The sequence below is a fragment of the Astatotilapia calliptera genome, chromosome 13 (genome assembly GCF_964374335.1).
Source record: "Astatotilapia calliptera chromosome 13, fAstCal68.1, whole genome shotgun sequence".
NCBI lineage: Eukaryota > Metazoa > Chordata > Actinopteri > Cichliformes > Cichlidae > Astatotilapia > Astatotilapia calliptera.
The window spans coordinates 2,980,010-2,998,184 of NC_137434.1; the positions used below are offsets into that span (position 1 = coordinate 2,980,010).

An 18,175-nucleotide genomic window follows, 5' to 3' on the forward strand; every position below is an offset into this window, starting at 1 on the left:
ACATTTTCTATTAATGTTTTGAATTGATTTACTCTCAGGCAGACTGCTGGCTTTTATTTTGAAAGTTTGGGTGCTGGTAACCTGCTGACCAGGCCTATCTTTCTCGAGTATTTTCTACTGGCTTGCTCACTGGCCAGGTCACTATTGTGGTAGAATTTATTACCATTCAGTTGGTTCCCCATATTGTGTGTCCAAGCCAAGTGATTGGCTCTCACTAACAAGAGTTAAAGGCTAAAAATGGGAAGACACATTTAAAAACCTTTACTAACAGTATAGTAACATTTTGATGGCAATAAATATTACCCAGATAGTCCAGGGATTGACATCATACTATAGAACTTTAGGGTCTGCAAAACACTTACCATTCAGAGGAGGATAAAGAGGAGCTCTTTATCCTCTCAAGGATACTTGAGGGTGCATGGGAGTTTGCCCAACCAGTCTACATGTGTTTTGTGGACTTGGAGAAGGCATTCGACCGTGTCCCTCAGGGTGTCCTGTGGGAGGTGTTGCGGGAGTATGGGGTGTCTGGCCCATTGCTACAGACCATTCGATCCCTGTACAACCATTGCAAGAGCTTGGTTCGCAATAAGTCGGACTCGTTCCCGGTGGGTGTTGGGCTCCGCCAGGGCTGCCCCTTGTCACCGATTCTGTTCATAATTTTATGGACAGGATTTCTAGGCGCAGCCAAGTGGCGGATGGCTTTCACTTCGGTGGCCTCAGAATCTCATCTCTGCTTTTTGCAGATGATGTGGTTCTGTTGGCTTCATTGGGTGAGGGCCTCCAGCTCGCACTGGAACGGTTTGCAGCCGAGTGTGAAGCAGCGGGAATGAGGATCAGCACCTCCAAATCTGAGGCCATGGTTCTCAGCCAGAAAAGGGTGGAGAGCCCACTCCGGGTCGGGGATGAGTTCCTGCCCCAAGTGGAGGAGTTCAAGTATCTCGGGGTTTTGTTTGCGAGTAATGGGAGAAGGGAGCCGGAGATCAACAGATGGATTCTTGCAGTGGCCGCAGTGATGCGGACGCTGCACCGGTCCATCGTGGTGAAGAGGGAGCTGAGTGTAAAAGCGAAGCTCTCAATTTACCGGTCGATCTACGTCCCTACCCTCACCTATGGCCACGAGCTGTGGGTAGTGACCGAAAGAACAAGATCGCGGATACAAGCGGCAGAAATGAGCTTCCTCCGAAGGCTGGCTGGCCTCTCCCTTAGAGATAGGGTGAGAAGTTCAGCCATCCGGGAGGGGCTCAGAGTAGAGCAGCTGCTGCTCCACATCGAAAGGAGCCAGCTGAGGTGGTTCGGGCATCTGACAAGGATGCCTCCTGGGTGCCTCCTGGGCGAGGTGTTCCGGGCATGTCCCACCGGGAGGAGGCCCCGGGGCAGACCCAGGACACGCTGGAGAGATTATATCTCTCGGCTGGCCTGGGAACGCCTTGGTGTTCCCCCGAATAAGCTAGAGGAGGTGGCTGGGGAGAGGGAGGTCTGGGCTTCTCTGCTTAGGTTGCTGCCCCCGCGACCCTGCCCCGGATAAAGCGGAAGAAGATGGATGGATGGATGGATGGATGGATGGATGGATGGATGGATGGATGGAAAACACTCAGTATTCAACACCATTGTTGTAACAACTGAGGAAAACAATTACAAAATCAAAATTTAAAATCCAATAGCCTTGCTGGCAGATCATTCTCAGCTTCAGTCTGAGACTTTAAGAGAGTCACAGTTGTTAGACACAGACAGATTTTATCACGTTAAAATTGCTCACTGGAGTGAGTAATCACCAGGACTGATGACGCTTGCTGCCAAGCTCCCACGTTAGCATTATGATTTTATTATTAGCCATAGCTGCTAGCTGCTACCTTAATGATAACGTAACAGATGGGTAACTGCTAATAGTTAAATGGCTATGTAAATGACGACAATATGTGTGTTGGACAGGTTAGCATTTAAGATAACTGTTTAATACTTCAACATTGTTGAAATGGGCACGTTACTGACCTCAAGAAGTTCTTAACAAGACCAGAGTGGCAGTCTTTAAAATGCCTCGCAAAGTTGTGCTGTTTCCTAGGTGTTCACAATGAAATTGAAATCGTGCATTCAGCTGTCTGCAGTGGTTCTGCAGGAAGTTCTGTGTTAGCAGGAGGAGGTGAAGACGGCACTGTTGCAGTTGAGATCTAACCCAAGGAATTTTTAGTATCAATTAGTATCAGAGTAGCATATTTTGACAGCCCTGCTGCCAGTGTTAGCTATGGTACTTCAAACCCACCAAACCAAAACAAAAAAGACCCTCTTCTCTCACCCCAACCGGTTGCAGCAGATGGCCGCCCCTCCCTGAGCCCGGTTCTGTCCGAGGTTTCTTCCTGTTAAAAGGGAGTTTTTCCTTCCCACTGTCACCAAAGTGCTGCTCATAGGAGGTCATTTTTTCTCTGCATGTATTACTGTAGGGTCTACCTTACAACATAAAGCAACTTGAGGTGACTGTTGTTGTGATTTTGCGCTGTATAAATAAATTTGAATTGAATACTCTATTAGAGTGGAGTCAGATGCAAAGGATTCCAGCTGGAGCTGTAACAGTGGTAATATCTGCCCAATATCTGGATTAAAAACTGGCAACAATGTTATATTAGATAGATAATAAGCCGACAGAATAAGCTAAGTTGAAGTAAAATATCAACTCAGTATAAGCTCAGATGTGAAAATGTGTAAACACCGTATTATAGTTGCTATAAATTATCTCTAAATATGTATTTACTTTTAACCCCTTTATTAACAAATTATTGCCTCACTATTAGTATGCTATTATCAAACTGTACTATTAATGGCTGTACAGCTAAATTATATCTAAAATGTGTGTGTGTGTATGTCTCTGTCTCACCAATGACAGAGGTAAACAGTTCAGGCGCTGAACTGCCTGCTGCCATGAAGGTCGCTCCTGCAACATCCTCACTCAGATGCAGACGCTGGTGGACGAGGGGAGAGAAAGATATTCTAAGCATCACAGCGTGGCAGTAAGAGTGTGTGATGTTAGTGCAGCAGCAGTGCAGTTACAGTCTACAATGTTTGTTACCTCGCATATCTTCTCTAGCGAGGGGACAAAGTAGTCATCGCACACCAACGCCAGAGCATAGAACATGTAGACTGCCTGCAGATGGCCAAAGACACACAGGTGAAGAACAGTATACACTTACAACTGGATAAGACCCCCTGCTGAAAAAACAAAAACAAAAAAACATTTGTGCTCTATTTTCTTTGTTTGCAGTTTAATCTCAGCTTCTGTTGTCATTTACTTGATGTTTGCTGAGACTAAACCTGAAAGCCCAGCAAAGAGTTACAAGCAGATAAAATAATACACCGACATATTACTAAAACTCATCAGTTTGCCAAGGAACTGTTGGAAAATGCGCTTACTTACGTATTTAACAATACTCTGCTTCCAGACTTCAGCCAAAGATTGGTGGGGCTTAGTAAAGCATAAAAGCTGAAAGTAGCTGGGAACAGCTGGTCAAAAGTTCAGCAATAATCTTCCCAGAACAGTCTAGCACATCTGTACTTCTGTAAAACATGCTTGAATTTATTTCTATGGAACAAGGCTAAACCTTGCCATGTTTCTAGGCTGCTAAACACTTATGTCAGTTTGCAATTAAATCACTGTTGTGGACCAACTACGTCACTGTTAACCAGAAGACGTTATGAATTTATATAGCAGCAGCTTCAAAAATTCATTGTAAATTTCTGAGCATGTAAATGGAAACAGATTTACAAGTTCATCAATTTATCGCAGGTAATGTCACAGGTATCCCAAACAGACTGCATGTAAATGCATGGAATGGGCAAGTTGACCCACATTCAATTGCAAATTGAACGCAGAGTGACTCCATGATACTGAAACTTGCAACTAACTGCAAGCAGTTGCAGATGTGGTCTGGTCTTCATAGCTGCTGAAAGTAAAGTAATTAAAAAAACAAACAACCAAAGATATTTTAGCGGGTTTTTTTTTCAGCAGTACCTTTCATCCCGCCCTGATACACAACAATCCTCTGCCATCTCACAATCTCTTTGCTTATGCATTGATATACCAAAGAGTACACTGATACAGAGTTCACACAATTGTGTTCCCAGACTGACAAAAGTTGGGAAGAGCATGAGAAACTACTGCAAAAAGACCTCAAAGCACACCATAAACCAGCAGTTGTGACATCATTGTCAACAGACAACAATGGCAGGCATAAACTGTTACATGAAGGCTAACTAGCAAAGTCCTCCTTCTTCTTCTAATGAACTTCAGTGTTTCTAGCGGTACAGTACTATCCTGGCAGCCCGTGTGGTCTCACTAATTCCTCACGAGGCTAAGTAAAGAGGTTTTTGTATCTTCAAGGCTAAAATCATTAAGCTGAATCCTTCAGTCTTCTGCCTACACAACATTATCTACCTTTCTTATCTCCATGTGGATCAGAAACAAACCTGCCTGAAAAACCCCCACAACCTTAATGGTCCTGTTGAATTGCATGATGCAAATACATAGCAGGGGTAAACACTCAGTTTGTGAGTTTGAAAGTTTCAGAGATGTGACAAAAAAAATTAAGACCCATTCAAATGGAAGACAATCTATTTTAAAGCATTTAAAGCCACTGAAAAGAAGAAAGCTAGAACTACTTTGGATATGCAACAACTTTAACTCCAAAACATTCAAGTGTCCATGTAGTGTGCTGCAGGTGACACTCACGCAAAGCACGTGCAGACCCACTGCTCCTTCCACGCGCTGCTTGTTGGTGAAGTAATCCCTGGGGAACTCATGGATTGCTGCAGCGAGAGAGGGGGAAAAATCACTTACACATGCTGAAACAGTGAAAGGAGGCAAAATCTGAGCAATTAAATACTGACTGTAGCTCAAGGAAGATACCCTGAGGGCCTCATGAAATAGCTCATCAGCCAAACAAAGACAAATAAACATATAAATACAATCAAACACAGATACAGGTCCAAAGGATGACTGAATTTAATATCCAATAGGGAGAGAAATTAAGAAAAAGAAGTTGCACTACAGTGACTTCAAACAAAGGCAACTGTTGAAATCCAAAGATAAACACAAGGCAATTGAACACTCATTTCCCATGATCGGTTCCATCGTTTTTAAGTCTAGCTTTTGTCTGTTAGCGATTTGCAATTAAAGTCAGAGAAGAATCTCAAATGGCAATTATGAATAAATATACCCACAGGAAGGAAAACGACAAAGAAATTTTTAAAGCACACAAAAAAATTATAACAGCACGCAGAGCGGTAGTCTGTTTTTCATTTTAAAGTAACTCACTTTAACCGTTTCCTCTTGGTTTAAGACTGTGGTCATAATTAAAATCATTCATGGAAATGTGAATTGAGAAAACCAGTCATTATACTTGAATGTTGAAAATTCCTAATAACTAGTGCCACAATATGTTTAGTACAGGTAAACACTTCAAACCTAAAAATTCAGTACAAGCTCTTTCTCTTTCTTTCTAATGAAAGATGTTTGCTTCATAGGTTTATGATCTTCTTTTTAAAATGAAAACGCTGGAAACAGAAACACACTGCAACTAGAGCAGGGCGATATGACCAAAAATATTTATCACGATAAACATTTGAAAATTTGCGATAACGATATAACTGACAATATAATTGACAAATGAAAATGGTAAATGGCCTGTATTTATATAGCGCTTTACTAGTCCCTAAGGACCCCAAAGTGCTTTACATATCCAGTCATCCACCCATTCACACACACATTCACACACACAATTGACACTAGACAAAATACTTTACAACTCCACAACTTTATTAGTGAAAAAAAACATCAATGTATTTTCACTTAAACAAGCAGCTGTTTTTTATGTGTATTAAAGTTATATAAAAATTTAACAGTGCAAATGTAAATTCCTCGCTGACAGTTTAACCAAAAGGCATTTCCAGTGGAAACTGGCCGACATATCCTCAGCATAACCATGTATAATATCCACAAAAATTAAAAGAGCTTATACACACACAATACGGTAATATTATGTTGAAGCACAGTACGTATCACTCCGCCAGGCTCCTGACTACGATAGCGGTAATGCTCCGACAATCCATCAAGCGGTGCGGCTTCGTAGCTTAGCAAAGTTGTACTAAAACATTTGACAGATTTTCGAGCGCCGTGTACATAAAATCGTTTCGAGGTCAGCAAACACAACCAGAGTTCATACATAAGGCACACGGGATTATAAGGGGCTCTGTCGATTTTCAGAAAAATCAAAGGATTGATTTTAAGTGTGCCGTATTTTCCAAAAAATAATAACGACGGCCCGCTAGCATGCGCTACCAAAAATAGTGCTTTGTTGTGTATCTGACGGACGAAAGCTAAACCAGTTCCACACTGAAGTTGCAGCATTTTTACAAACCAATTCTGGTTCATCCGTTTCATTCAACGATTTGCTTTCGCCGCCATGCTTTTTCCGACATGTACGTATGAAAACAAAGGCACTGCCCATGCGCGTTTTACCCATATTCTATCGTGATATTTCATTTTTCTATCGTTGCCCAAAATTATACCAGTATTACCGTGAACGGTATGATATGGCCCAGCCCTAACTGCAACAAGTTAAAAAAGACTAAAATCAAAACTTCAGCCTGTAAATTAAAGGGTGGTAGAGCAGCCCAAGATTTTTCCTCCAGTGCTCAATTTGCATGTACTTGAGTAATAATGGATTGCATTTATAAGTGGATATATGGAAGCCATTTAACACCATTAACAAAACTTAACAAAACTTTCTTTTTTAACTTTGTTAAATTTGACATTGCTCTCCACTACCAGTTTGTCCCAGTATCCCACAGGGCTCTGTTCTGGGCCCAGGTCTACGTACTTATAGAATCACAATAAAGCACTAAACACTAAATCAGTAATGTGTGGATATGCATTTGTTCCTATGAAATGTATATCCACAGAGTTTCTTTATAATTTGCTAGGAAAACAGGAAATAGGTGCAGTGACAATTCTAAAGAGCTTGAAAGTACACATTTGTTTGTTAAGACAGCACAAACTCTCTTAGGCAAGCTTTCTTGTAATTTCTTTAAACCACAGGTCTCAAACCCACGGTCTGGGGACCACTTGCGGCCAACATCGCCCCTACTTGCGGCCTGTATATTGACGTGAAGAAAGATAATGCAATTTGGCCCTTGAATTTTTTTGTTAGGGTGTATTTGTTTATTGTTGAGTGCAAATTATTTAATATGAAAGTAATATAAGCAGCAAGCACAAACATGTTAAAGTGTTAGTTCAGTAAGAGAGTCATTTGTAAAGAAAACAATTTTCACTAGGAGTCAAAAACTAATGTGTACACTTATGTCTGCATTTTTTTTGTTAACTACGAACAAAATGATAGCAGAAGTGCTGCCACGTGTCTGGCAGCACTTGTCTTGAAAGTAAGAAGAAAAACTGGATCATGAAGGGACTGGAAGCCAATGCAGGAAGCCCGGAAGGCTGGTCTTTCCTTTAAGTTGAGCTGCTGCATTTTGTATAGCCTCCAGGCAAGAAGTAGCGACTGATCAGGGCTGACATCCAAAGAATTACAATAGTCTAACTGAGAAGTAATGAAGGTGCCTTTTACTGTCTCAGAGTAACATGGAGGGAAGCAGTACTTCACCTTACTGAGAAGGCTTAATTGAAAAAAGTTTGTCTTAACAACAGAGCTAATCTGTTGATCAAATGCTAGAATGCTACGCTCTACGGTGTCAAATGCAGCAGTCAGATCCAAGAACACAAGAATCAACAGTTAAAAGCAGGACACTAAAAACTCTTAAAAGGTCTGTTTCCATGTCATAATATGAAACCAGACTGGAACTTCTTAGAAATTTCAAATAAATCCAGGCATGGTTGTAGTTGGTTAAAAACTACCTTTTTAAAGTCCTTTGGTAGAAAAGGGGATTCAGAAATGGGCATGGAATTAAAGAGGAAGGAAGAATCCAAGTTACTTGGGTTTCAAGGTTGTACTACAGCATGTCTAAAAGCAGCCAGGACACAGCCAGATATCAGGGAGGAGTAAATCAGGTCAACAATACATGGCCCAAGGGTATTAAAAACATCTTTGATGATGGGGTGGGATGCTGATCTATTTCAGTTAAAGGGGAGGAAATTCTCAAAGACAATGGACATACAAGAGAAGCAGCATGATCGAAGACCAGAGAAAAAAGTGCTGATAGTAGAAATCTTTTCTTTAAGAGGTCTAATAGCTCTCTGGTATTACAAGTAAGAAGTTTCTTAAAATATAGAAGCACACTTCATGATCCCTTTGCCATCTTCTTGCATGGATCCATCACTGGCTTAAAGCTTTTATCCTAAAAGGAGCCACCACATCCAGCAGATCAGTACAAGTAGAAATCAAAGAAGCACAAATTCAGAGGGACTCAGATTACAGTCCTAATGCTGATTGTGAAGCACAGACTCATTAAAAGCTGATGACAACGCTGCTAAAGGATTAATTGTCACAGTTGGTGACATAAGTTTTACAGTTTAACTTGGGAACATGTTAAACAGCAAAAATGTAGAAAATATGCATGTCACAAATCTCAGCAAAACATAAATTTAAACCACATGACAATCTGAACTCACCAAAGTCTTGTACATATTCTTGGTTGACAATAAATCAGCACACAGAACAAGACTGTTGAAGCTTTTGACAAATGTCTATGCCTCAAAAGAGAGAATCAGACTGCGACTGCTGACACTGGAAACAGGATTTGAATACAATCACTAGTCCCCTACTTCTGCAAATAATCTCATGTAAGCTGAGACAGATGCCCTGAATGGTTGTGAGGCTGGAGGTTTGATCACCCACATTACATTTTATCCAAGTTTTGTGGGATGGTATCTGATATCAAGAAGTGATTGGCAGAGACCTGTTCTAGTGAGTTTAACATAGATTGGGCATCGTTCCATTGTCTGGATTCACTTACTCTAACATTGGGAACATTGTTAGCAATTCTGGAATGTGGGGCCTCCCTGCTGCTGCGGAGTCGGGGCGGTCTGCCCCCCCCCCCACCGCAGGGAAAAGGGTAACACCACCTGGGTCTGGGTGCAGTTTCCCCCTCCAGGGGCAAGGGTACCTAGACCCGGTTCGTAGAGTACGCTTGGGGAGTGTGATCGTGTGTACAGCGTCTCTTTATGTCTGTCTCCACGTTGGTTGAGTGTGGAGTAAGTGCATATGAGAGCATGAGGGTGGGAATGGATGTTTGTGTCTGTGTGTGCCTGTATGTCTGTGTCTATATGTCAGGTTGGGTATCAGACGCCACCTCTCTGGGGACATCTCAGGCCCTCCAAGGTTTGGAGGCCTATCTCCCCCCACCACCACTTCCCCTGCCAGTGGCGGACTTCCTCAGGTGTCGGTGCGTTGGTGGTTTTTTGTGTCTGGGGGTGGGCGTCCAGGTACACACCTGCTCACTCCTTGGCGGCCGCTTATCGGGGCCTGGAGCCTGGGGCTCGCTCGGGCCACTTCGGGGGTGGGGTGCCCCCGGCCTCTCGGCCTGGGGCTCGGTCACTCAGGCACAGCTGGCTGCCGGCGGAGCTCACGGGCGCGTCACTGCAACCCCCCCTGGCTTCTGCTCCGCGGCTGCTGAGTGAGCTCTCATCTGGGACTCTCCTCAGCTCTTTCTGGGACAGTGGCGCGGCTGCCCCTCTGTTGGTCTTCCTTGGTCTCTTGTGTTCTGGGAGCCTCTGCATGTCTGGAGTTTTGATCTCCTCCATACCTGCTTCATGCCCTGGAGGACGGGGCTGTGGCCCCCCCACACCCTCTAGCAGATCATTACATGTAGGAACCTTTTAAATATAAGCGCGTCCATGCTCACAGGTGTACACACGGGTGATCACACCCACAAACTACACCCTTTTTGGCTCCTACCTCAAAGCACACTGTGTTCTGTTGATCTTATGTGCTGCACAATAATGTTTGATATTTAGTATTTACTGTCATATTCCCATATATCATTGTGATGCTGTTTATTCTATTACTCTTGTTCTCTTCTGCTTGTTTTCTTTTTTCTTTCTCAGCAGGTGATCCAGGTGATTGATATATGCATTTCTTATTTCTGCCCATTCTGTTGGTTTTTGTTTGTTGCCCTTCTCCCCCGTCCCTCTTCTCAGCTGTTTCTCTTTCCCTCTTTCTTTCCCCCAGTCAAGTCTGTCCCGTATTCAGTAAGTGAAAATAAAATAAACAATAAAAGGTGAATCAAATGGACCATTACAGCAAGGCTGGGATGGTCAATTTGGTAAAGTAAATCCGTTGGGCATCTTTCTTCGCCTTTAGACAATAATTCTGATGGCAAAAGAGCCAAATGCAGAAAAAAGAAACAAACAAACAAAAAAACCCCAGCTGATTAGCAATTCGCTAAGCTAACTCAGGGTTTCGCCTGTGCATTCATATGAATGGGGTTGCATTGGTAGCATCTGAACAATTACTAATAAATGTCTTCAAAAAGCTGCTCTGTTGCTAAGAATAATTAGATTAAATTTTAAAAGACAGTTTTAGTTTTTATTTTCTCAGCTATTGTCTTGGTAGTCTAAACTTTTAACAGTTTAAAAGTATAAATGTAAAAACTGAATTAAAACATGGTATGTTTTGGTCTACAGTCAGTAAGTAAAAATAGGTTGAATTTTTAGCATTATACTGCTGTTTCAAAATTGTTTGTGGTAAAAACAATAAAAACGTTCCCTTCGCCTTCAGGACAGGGAACGGGTCCTGACCGTTGTTTGTGCTTATGCGCCGAGCGGGACTCTGTTGTCCTACTGGGAGACGTCAGTGCTTCTGTGGGCAATGACAGCGAGACCTGGAAGGGCGTGATTGGGAGGAACGGCCTCCCGGATCTGAACCCGAGCGGTGTTTTGTTATTGGACTTCTGTGCAAACCACAGTTTGGCCATAATGAACACCATGTTCGAACATGGGAGTGTCCATAAGTGCATGTGGCACCAGGACACTCTAGGCCACAGGTCGATGATCGATTTCGTAATCGTATCACCAGATCCTCGAACCAATGGTGGACACCAGAGGTAAGGGGAACCACCAAGCTGAAGAAGGAGTCCTACCGGGCTTGGTTAGCCTGTGGGACTCCGGAGGGAGCTGATAGGTACTGACAGGTCAAGCGGAATGCGGCGCGGGCGGTGGCGGAAGCAAAAACTCGGGTGTGGGCGGAGTTCGGAGAGGACTTTCGGACTGCCTCGAAAAGATTCTGTGTTTTGTGAACTTGGAGAAGGCATTCGAACGTGTCCCTTGGGGTGTCCTGTGGGGGGTGCTCCCGCGACCCAGACGGAAGCGGAAGAAAATGGATGGATGGATAAAAACAATAATCAAGAAGAATCTGAAATCTGTTCATCATAGAGACTTTAGATGCTATTAAAAAAAACACAGACATAGACCCTGTAGACTCTACACACACAAAAGGATCCACAAACGTGGTGATGAAGTGATACCATATGCACTGGTTTCTAATCTGGAACATAACCTGGGGCCAATTCCAGACAGCATGTTCGACAAACTCTGAGTTTAAAGATAAACTCTGAGTTTAATAAGAGCTTTAATAAGAGCTCAGTATTTTTGGTTGCAGAAAGGAACAGAGAGAGCTGACAGAATTACTTCAGTCAGCTCTGAGCACATTCACCCTGAGTTAAGTAGGTGTAATAATAGAGAAAGAACAGAGCTACAAGATCAGGACTCATCTTGGCAATGGGTAAATGAAGAGCAGAAGTTTTGCAGGATGAAACATTTCAAATAAGGAATTGTAAGAAACTGCATTTTGTTCCAATTACAGATTGTATCTGGACAAAATAAGCAACTATGAACGATTCAAAATGGATCCAAACAGGAAGAACAAGGAAGTAAATGGAGTAAAACTCAATCTGGGGCTCATCTGCTGGGAACATTAAAGCAGAGTTTTTATCCAAAAAGTTAGATTGTTACATTACATCATTACAGTACATTTTTACTGAAGAATTACTAAAAAATGAAACTTTCATAAACTGAAGCTGAAGATGATACAGATACACTTTTAAGAATTTTTGAAATTAAAGGTTAGGTTAAAAGAGTTGGCACAAGTAAAGCCTTTTTAAATAACGCTTCAGTTACTATCACTTAAAGGCTTAGGGTACCTAATCTGTTCTGGACCTCTGTCTGTCCAGAACTTCACTGTGTCTGAATATCTTTATTGTAATGAGACACTTAAATCTGCATTTTTATGTGTACAGATTTGATCGACTGGGGTCACTGAAAAAAAAGAAAAAAGAAAAAAGAAAAAAAAGAGGGACAGAGGTTGACTCCAACACTTGACACATTTGACACCGCATTGAGTGAAGATATCACTTTGACACCGCTTTGTCCCTCCATCCTCGACCTGTCAGAGGTGACAGCATGAATCAATCTCTGTCCAACAGCAGTGGTCAATCACAACACGCCAAAATATGCCGCGTCTTCATACACAGCCATCCTGTGGATTTCCTGTTGAATATGACTCTGCGTACGAGCAGCCAGGCTAAAAATAGCCACGGCCCAGCGTGACCGTGTGCATGTGTGATGTGGGATTTGCTTGGCTTGCTCTGTGTGAGTACTATCTGTGTTCTGTGAGTATGCACGTGCACTCCCCCCCCCCCCCCCCCTGTATGTTTGTTTGTTGCGTGTGTGCGCTTGTGTAACGTGAAGGCAACCCAATGTGCAGTGACATTCTCCCTCTCAACAGCCGAGAGCTCGTGAGTCAGGCGGCTTTTGCCCTGCGTGGCCCAAAGACAACACAGGCCTGTCTGCTTACAGGAACTGACAGCAGCATGAAGAGGAAGAGAGAGGTAAAAGGGGAAGACACGAGCGAGGCAGATGGGAAAGAGAAAAAATAAGTTTTTAATTGGAATCTAAAATGATGTGGAACAGCCAGGGGAAAAAGGAGAAGATTAGAGCTGTGAATGACACGGGTCTGTCATTTGATGTCTTCTATTGGTCTTTAGTGGTCAGCTGATTATCATAAAACATCACAACAAGGTTTAAAGCACCATCTGTATTTTCCAGTAATCCAGTCAGCAGACTGTCGTTAATCACTTAACAACATTATGTTGTAGCTTAGTTACCATCTTTTGCTTGCATTTCAGTTCAGTGTATTGGCTAAAATATGTAAAATAGCAAACATATATTGGAACAAAAAAGGAGCTGCAGTAAAGTCGGCCAGTGGGTGGATAATAATCGCCTAATAATATGAACAAAATACCCAGAACTGGGAAATCTGCTTTAATGTTCCATTCAATACACATTGAATTTTTTTATTTTTATTTTTTAACTTTTCTCAGGTGGATAGCGCTCTGCATGGGTGTTATCTGGGTTTTATCCTACATCACAGTAATACTGATAAGACAAAAATATAAAGGTTACCTTATTATTCATTTCCAGATTGATATTTTTATTCTTGGACTTTTGCACACAAGGCTGCCCCTCATAAGATCAAAGTCTGATCAGCAGTTGGATGAAGCTGCTGTGCTGACAGTGAGAGTGTGTGCCTGAGATGACCAAGTAAGACTTCTGCTCTCACAGATCCAAGAATAAGAAAGACTGTCTGTATTAGAGTGTTTGCTTCAGAGACTGATGGTGTGAATGTGAATGTGCAGGATGCCAAGACTGGCACAACCAGTTGTTCTGGTTACCTTCTGACACAGGGCCGGGTAAGTTCAGACATTGTTTTTCCCTTAATGAATGAAATCATTATTTTAAAAGCTGCACTTTTTATTTGATTTTGTTTCCTTTCACTAATATTAAAGTCATTTGATCCAAAACATTTGAATATGACAAATATGCAAAAACAAAAACCCAACAACTCAGAAATGAAGAAGGGGGAAGTGTATATACGCACACAGCCTAAGTTATAAGTCTGCAACAGTTTATAAGCTGGTACAGTATTCTTCACTGCTGTTAATAATGATAAACCTGTAGATTTCCCTCCTTCAGTCAGCAACTATACAGTCACATGATGGCCTTTTATTGTCTTTGCAAGTTTGAATGGTTCTTAATTTTGTTCTCTATTTGTTCTATAAGAGAGATGTGACAGGAAGTGCTGCAAAGTCACAATGTTCTACGTGATGATGACCTTCCTGATGTCTGCAGCACTGCTAAGTTTTTAACTTTACATATTAAAGAAGCTGTGGGGAAGTTTCCTATTGAATTGTAGGTTTTATCAGGCGTTAAATGAAAAGGTTGACGCTGATCACACAGATTTGGAGGCCTCCTAACTTTTACTCCTCTCTTGTTTTGTCATTGATTGATTTTTCTTTTTGTAAAACAGGGAGGGACAATTTCTCCAAAACAGAATGTAGCAAATCACAGTTGACTTCATTCATATACAAATGACCCCTTTTTGTTTTTATCTTTAGTTTAAATAGTTAAAACATTGGATTTTTTAAAAATGTATAAATGGGTACTGTGAGCAGTTTTCTAATAACTGATCAGCTGTTGCTTTTGTTAGCTTTTAGACAGGCTTTGAGAGTGACGAGGCCTGAGGTCTATTGAGAGTGTCGACTCCCAGATGCTCACCACCTTGGTTCAGGGGCGACTGCCATAATTTTTTAAGAAGGTATTTAATTGGATGCTCTCAAGAATTTAACTATATAAATGTCTGTACAGTCTAATGAAATGGTTTTAAGTCCCACATTAATTATATTAAATTATAGTTCGTGACTTTTTATATGTAAAAAGTACCAACTAAACCTGTTCTCTGCACCTCATCTACAAATGATGTTACAAAACTAAAAAATGTCACATTTATACCGCCACTCTATTTTATATATGCGACTCTTTTAGGAGAATGGAGCTGTTTTTATTTATTTCTATGGATTTCTGAAGCCCTTGACAACATGAGCTCTTTCTAAAACAATCAGTTTGCATAGTTTTAAAAAATAAATGAGACGCTTGTTCAAGCAAATACAACTAAGAAATCATCTGTTGCAGGTACTTTCACATTACTCAGAATTACTGTTCTAAACAACTAGTATTTACTAACACAAGAGTACATCTGACTTAAATTATGAAGTAGTCTGTAGTTTCTTTTGTTACAACATAAATTTTCTATTCCACTTGCGTTTTTAAGGCAATTGGTTTGCAAACTTTTTCTTAGTGAGGTTAGCCCATTAGAATTTACATTGCACAAGCTCATACTGTTTGCGGTGTTGTGTATGGACAGCGCTCCTTTAATTAACTCCTTAGCAACGCTGTGGCTAACAGCCTTTCTGATGAATATCCAGCCTCTGTGCCAGTCCGCTGACAGAGTGATACTAGAGGGGAGGCTTTTTTCCACAAGTGATTATTAGTTTCTACAATCAAATTTTCCCTTGTTTATATATTTGATTACTTAACCAAATTTAGAATCTATGTGTTGACAGCCAAAACAGTTTATGATACTGAATCGATGCTTGGAAAAAGGTAAATACATTATACTGTAGCTACATAAAACTACTTAGATTAGAATGATAATTCATTCAAATTCAAATAACAATAAACTGAACTGCACTTGGGGGGCCTATCGCAACTTTTGCATCATATGTAAATTCACAACGACATTCATCAAAAAATATATGGTTTTATCAAATATTAACCAATTCAGATCTGCACCAGAAGTTAATGTCTTCTTGTACGGCCCAAATTTGTACTTCTCCACTAGGACTGGGCGATATATCGAGTTTTTAAATATATCGATATATTTTTATACAAGATATGAGATGTGACAATATCGTTTATATCGATATAGTCTATGTTACGTTATAATTATACTTGTGGAGCCACAAGTTTGCCTCTCGAGGTAACCGCTAACACGTTGATGCCTAAAATCCTTTCATTTTCTGAAAAATCGACAGTGCGCCTAATGTATGAATTCTGGTTGTGCTTACTGAACATGAACCGATTTTATGTGGTACACGGCGCTCAGCAATCTGTCAAAAAATGTTTCACTATGACTTTGGTAAGCTACAAAGCCGCACCGCTTGATGGATTGTCTTCAACATAATATTACCGTATTGTGTGTGTATAAGGACCACAAATGGCGCCTGTAAGAGACATGGTTACAAAGAGGATTTCAAACTCCAGGCTTTCAGTTACGCAGTAGAACTTGGGACCAGAGCAGCTGTGAAATCTGCCTGTCTTTGTTATTATGCTCAGCGTCTTTTAGTTTACAATTGTGAGCTTTTTCTTATGCACAAAAACAACATTGCTTTATTTTATTTATGGAGCATTATTATTTAATAAATGCTGATAATTTATTTCTGAGTAATTTTTTCATGTACATCTATGCTGTATGTTAATAAAAGTGCCTGTGTGAGATCTGGGACACAGCTTTGACTAAGAACTCTCTTTTTGTTCTTACTTTATGGCTTTAAAAAATATCAAGATATATATCGTATATCGCCATCCAGCTAAAGAATATCAAGATATGAATTTTGGGTCATATCACCCAGTCCTATTCTCCACCAAGTTTCAGGAAATTTGGCTTGATTGTTTCTGCTCCCACCTACTAACAGACTGAGAGACTGACAAACAGCAGTGAGAAAACAACAGAGCAGGTTGCAAATCAAACAACACTGCCATCGTTGAAATTTTTAGGCTGGTTTAAGTGTGTCTCTTTCTCCAAGTAATTTAATAAGCGCATCAGCAGAACCTCAGATGTTAAACAGAAAGTCAGTCAGCAAGTGAAAGGTACTTATCAACTCTGTGGGAAACAAATCTGTCAGAAAACAGCTTTCGCTTTATTGGCCGGTTCCATCAGCAAAATCTGCTTCACACTGAACGCTCCCAGCCAGGACAGTTGTGCACACAGATAAAAATAGCAGGCCACATCATCCTGAGAACATGCCGAGAACAGAACAATTAAGTTCGGTGTCTGTACTGTCGCACATCTGACACAGATTGTATGCAGATTCTCACGCACACATTACAAAAACACACAAATCGCAACATCCGCGGGCTCATATAGATGGTGATGAGATGCTGCTTTTGCCAATTCCACACAGCCCCAGAATAACAAAGACAATAACAGTCTCAGCCTGCTGGCATGACTTCTTCTTTCCAGGAATCGTTGTGTTTTCAATTCACAGATTAGAGGCTCACTCAACCCGGCCAGCCAATGCAGGCACAGACACAGGCCAACTCTATTCCTACCAGAGCTGCGTGTTTGTGTGTGTTTGACGGGCCGTTGTCACGAAGCTGTCTCTTCTCTCTCCTTTCCCTTCAAGCCTGGCACTTATAATGAGACTTCCAGATGGACGAACAGGCAACATACCACGAAATAACTACTGTTCTAACAGACTGAATGCACGTGCAGGAGTGTGCAGTGCTGGTGGACAAAAAGAAGTAAATTCAACTTTTTTAATTCTGTTCATATCAAAATCTTGGAACGAGCTTTGAAACCTGGACATTTAAACTTTTAGTATCACTATAATTCCACTGTTGTTAGACTGTAATTTGACTTTGATACACTGTGAAGCCATGGGTTTAACTGGGATTTGTGCAGGCGTCTTGCACATGCTTCCACAGTCCACTACAAATATACTGGCATACCACTAATATTACTGCATGGTATTTTCATGTTCTGAAGTGCACGACTGGCAGAAACAACAGATTGTGACAGCATCGATGTGATGTCAATTTAACATAACCTTCTTGTAAAGGACGGTGGGTTTAATGATGCCCTTGCGGTGAGATATACGACAAAATGACACCATGTTAACAAAACTTGACCGAAAAAGACGCTCCATAAAGACTCAAAAAATGAAGGCACTGTTAAAATAACTGAGCCATGCAAAAACATTTTTCTCAGATGGCGCTTTTCCAGCTACTTATGGAGGATAGTGACAATTGAACAACTTCACATCAACACTGGATTTGTGGTTCCATATCTATATAAGGCTCACTGCCCACTTTACTGAGTTAGTACAGTACCTCTTGTGCCTTTTTCATTCAGAACTTTTGTTTTGCCTTGATAATAAGCAGTTTTGTTTCTGTTTTCCTTCATTTACATTTGAAAGTTTCCTGATTATATCCAGAATGCCTATTTTTGTTTTTTGTCTATGTATTTAAGAGACTGTTTCCCAGAAATTTAAAAGAAGCGAAATACAGAGTACATTATACTTTTTGGAGATACAATATTTATAAAGAAAACACTTTAAAACTTTA

The 18,175-nt window shown here is 41.1% G+C and overlaps 1 protein-coding gene across 2 annotated transcripts in view; it reads right to left on the reverse strand.

The window, feature by feature from the left end:
• The window catches only part of slc24a3 (solute carrier family 24 member 3), a 124,622-nt gene that overhangs the window by 16,332 nt on the left and 90,115 nt on the right, over positions 1 to 18,175 (reverse strand). The window contains exons 1-4 of one of the 2 annotated variants that reach the window (XM_080287824.1): positions 8,609 to 8,677; positions 4,715 to 4,791; positions 3,059 to 3,133; positions 2,867 to 2,951 (exon numbers count right to left, since the gene is read on the reverse strand). In XM_080287824.1, the coding sequence (XP_080143950.1) occupies positions 2,867 to 2,951; positions 3,059 to 3,124 (151 nt within the window). In that variant the 5' untranslated portion in view covers positions 3,125 to 3,133; positions 4,715 to 4,791; positions 8,609 to 8,677. Of the gene's footprint in view, positions 1 to 2,866; positions 2,952 to 3,058; positions 3,134 to 4,714; positions 4,792 to 8,608; positions 8,678 to 18,175 lie in introns of those variants that run through there. The other variant, XM_026190312.2, reaches the window with a different exon arrangement.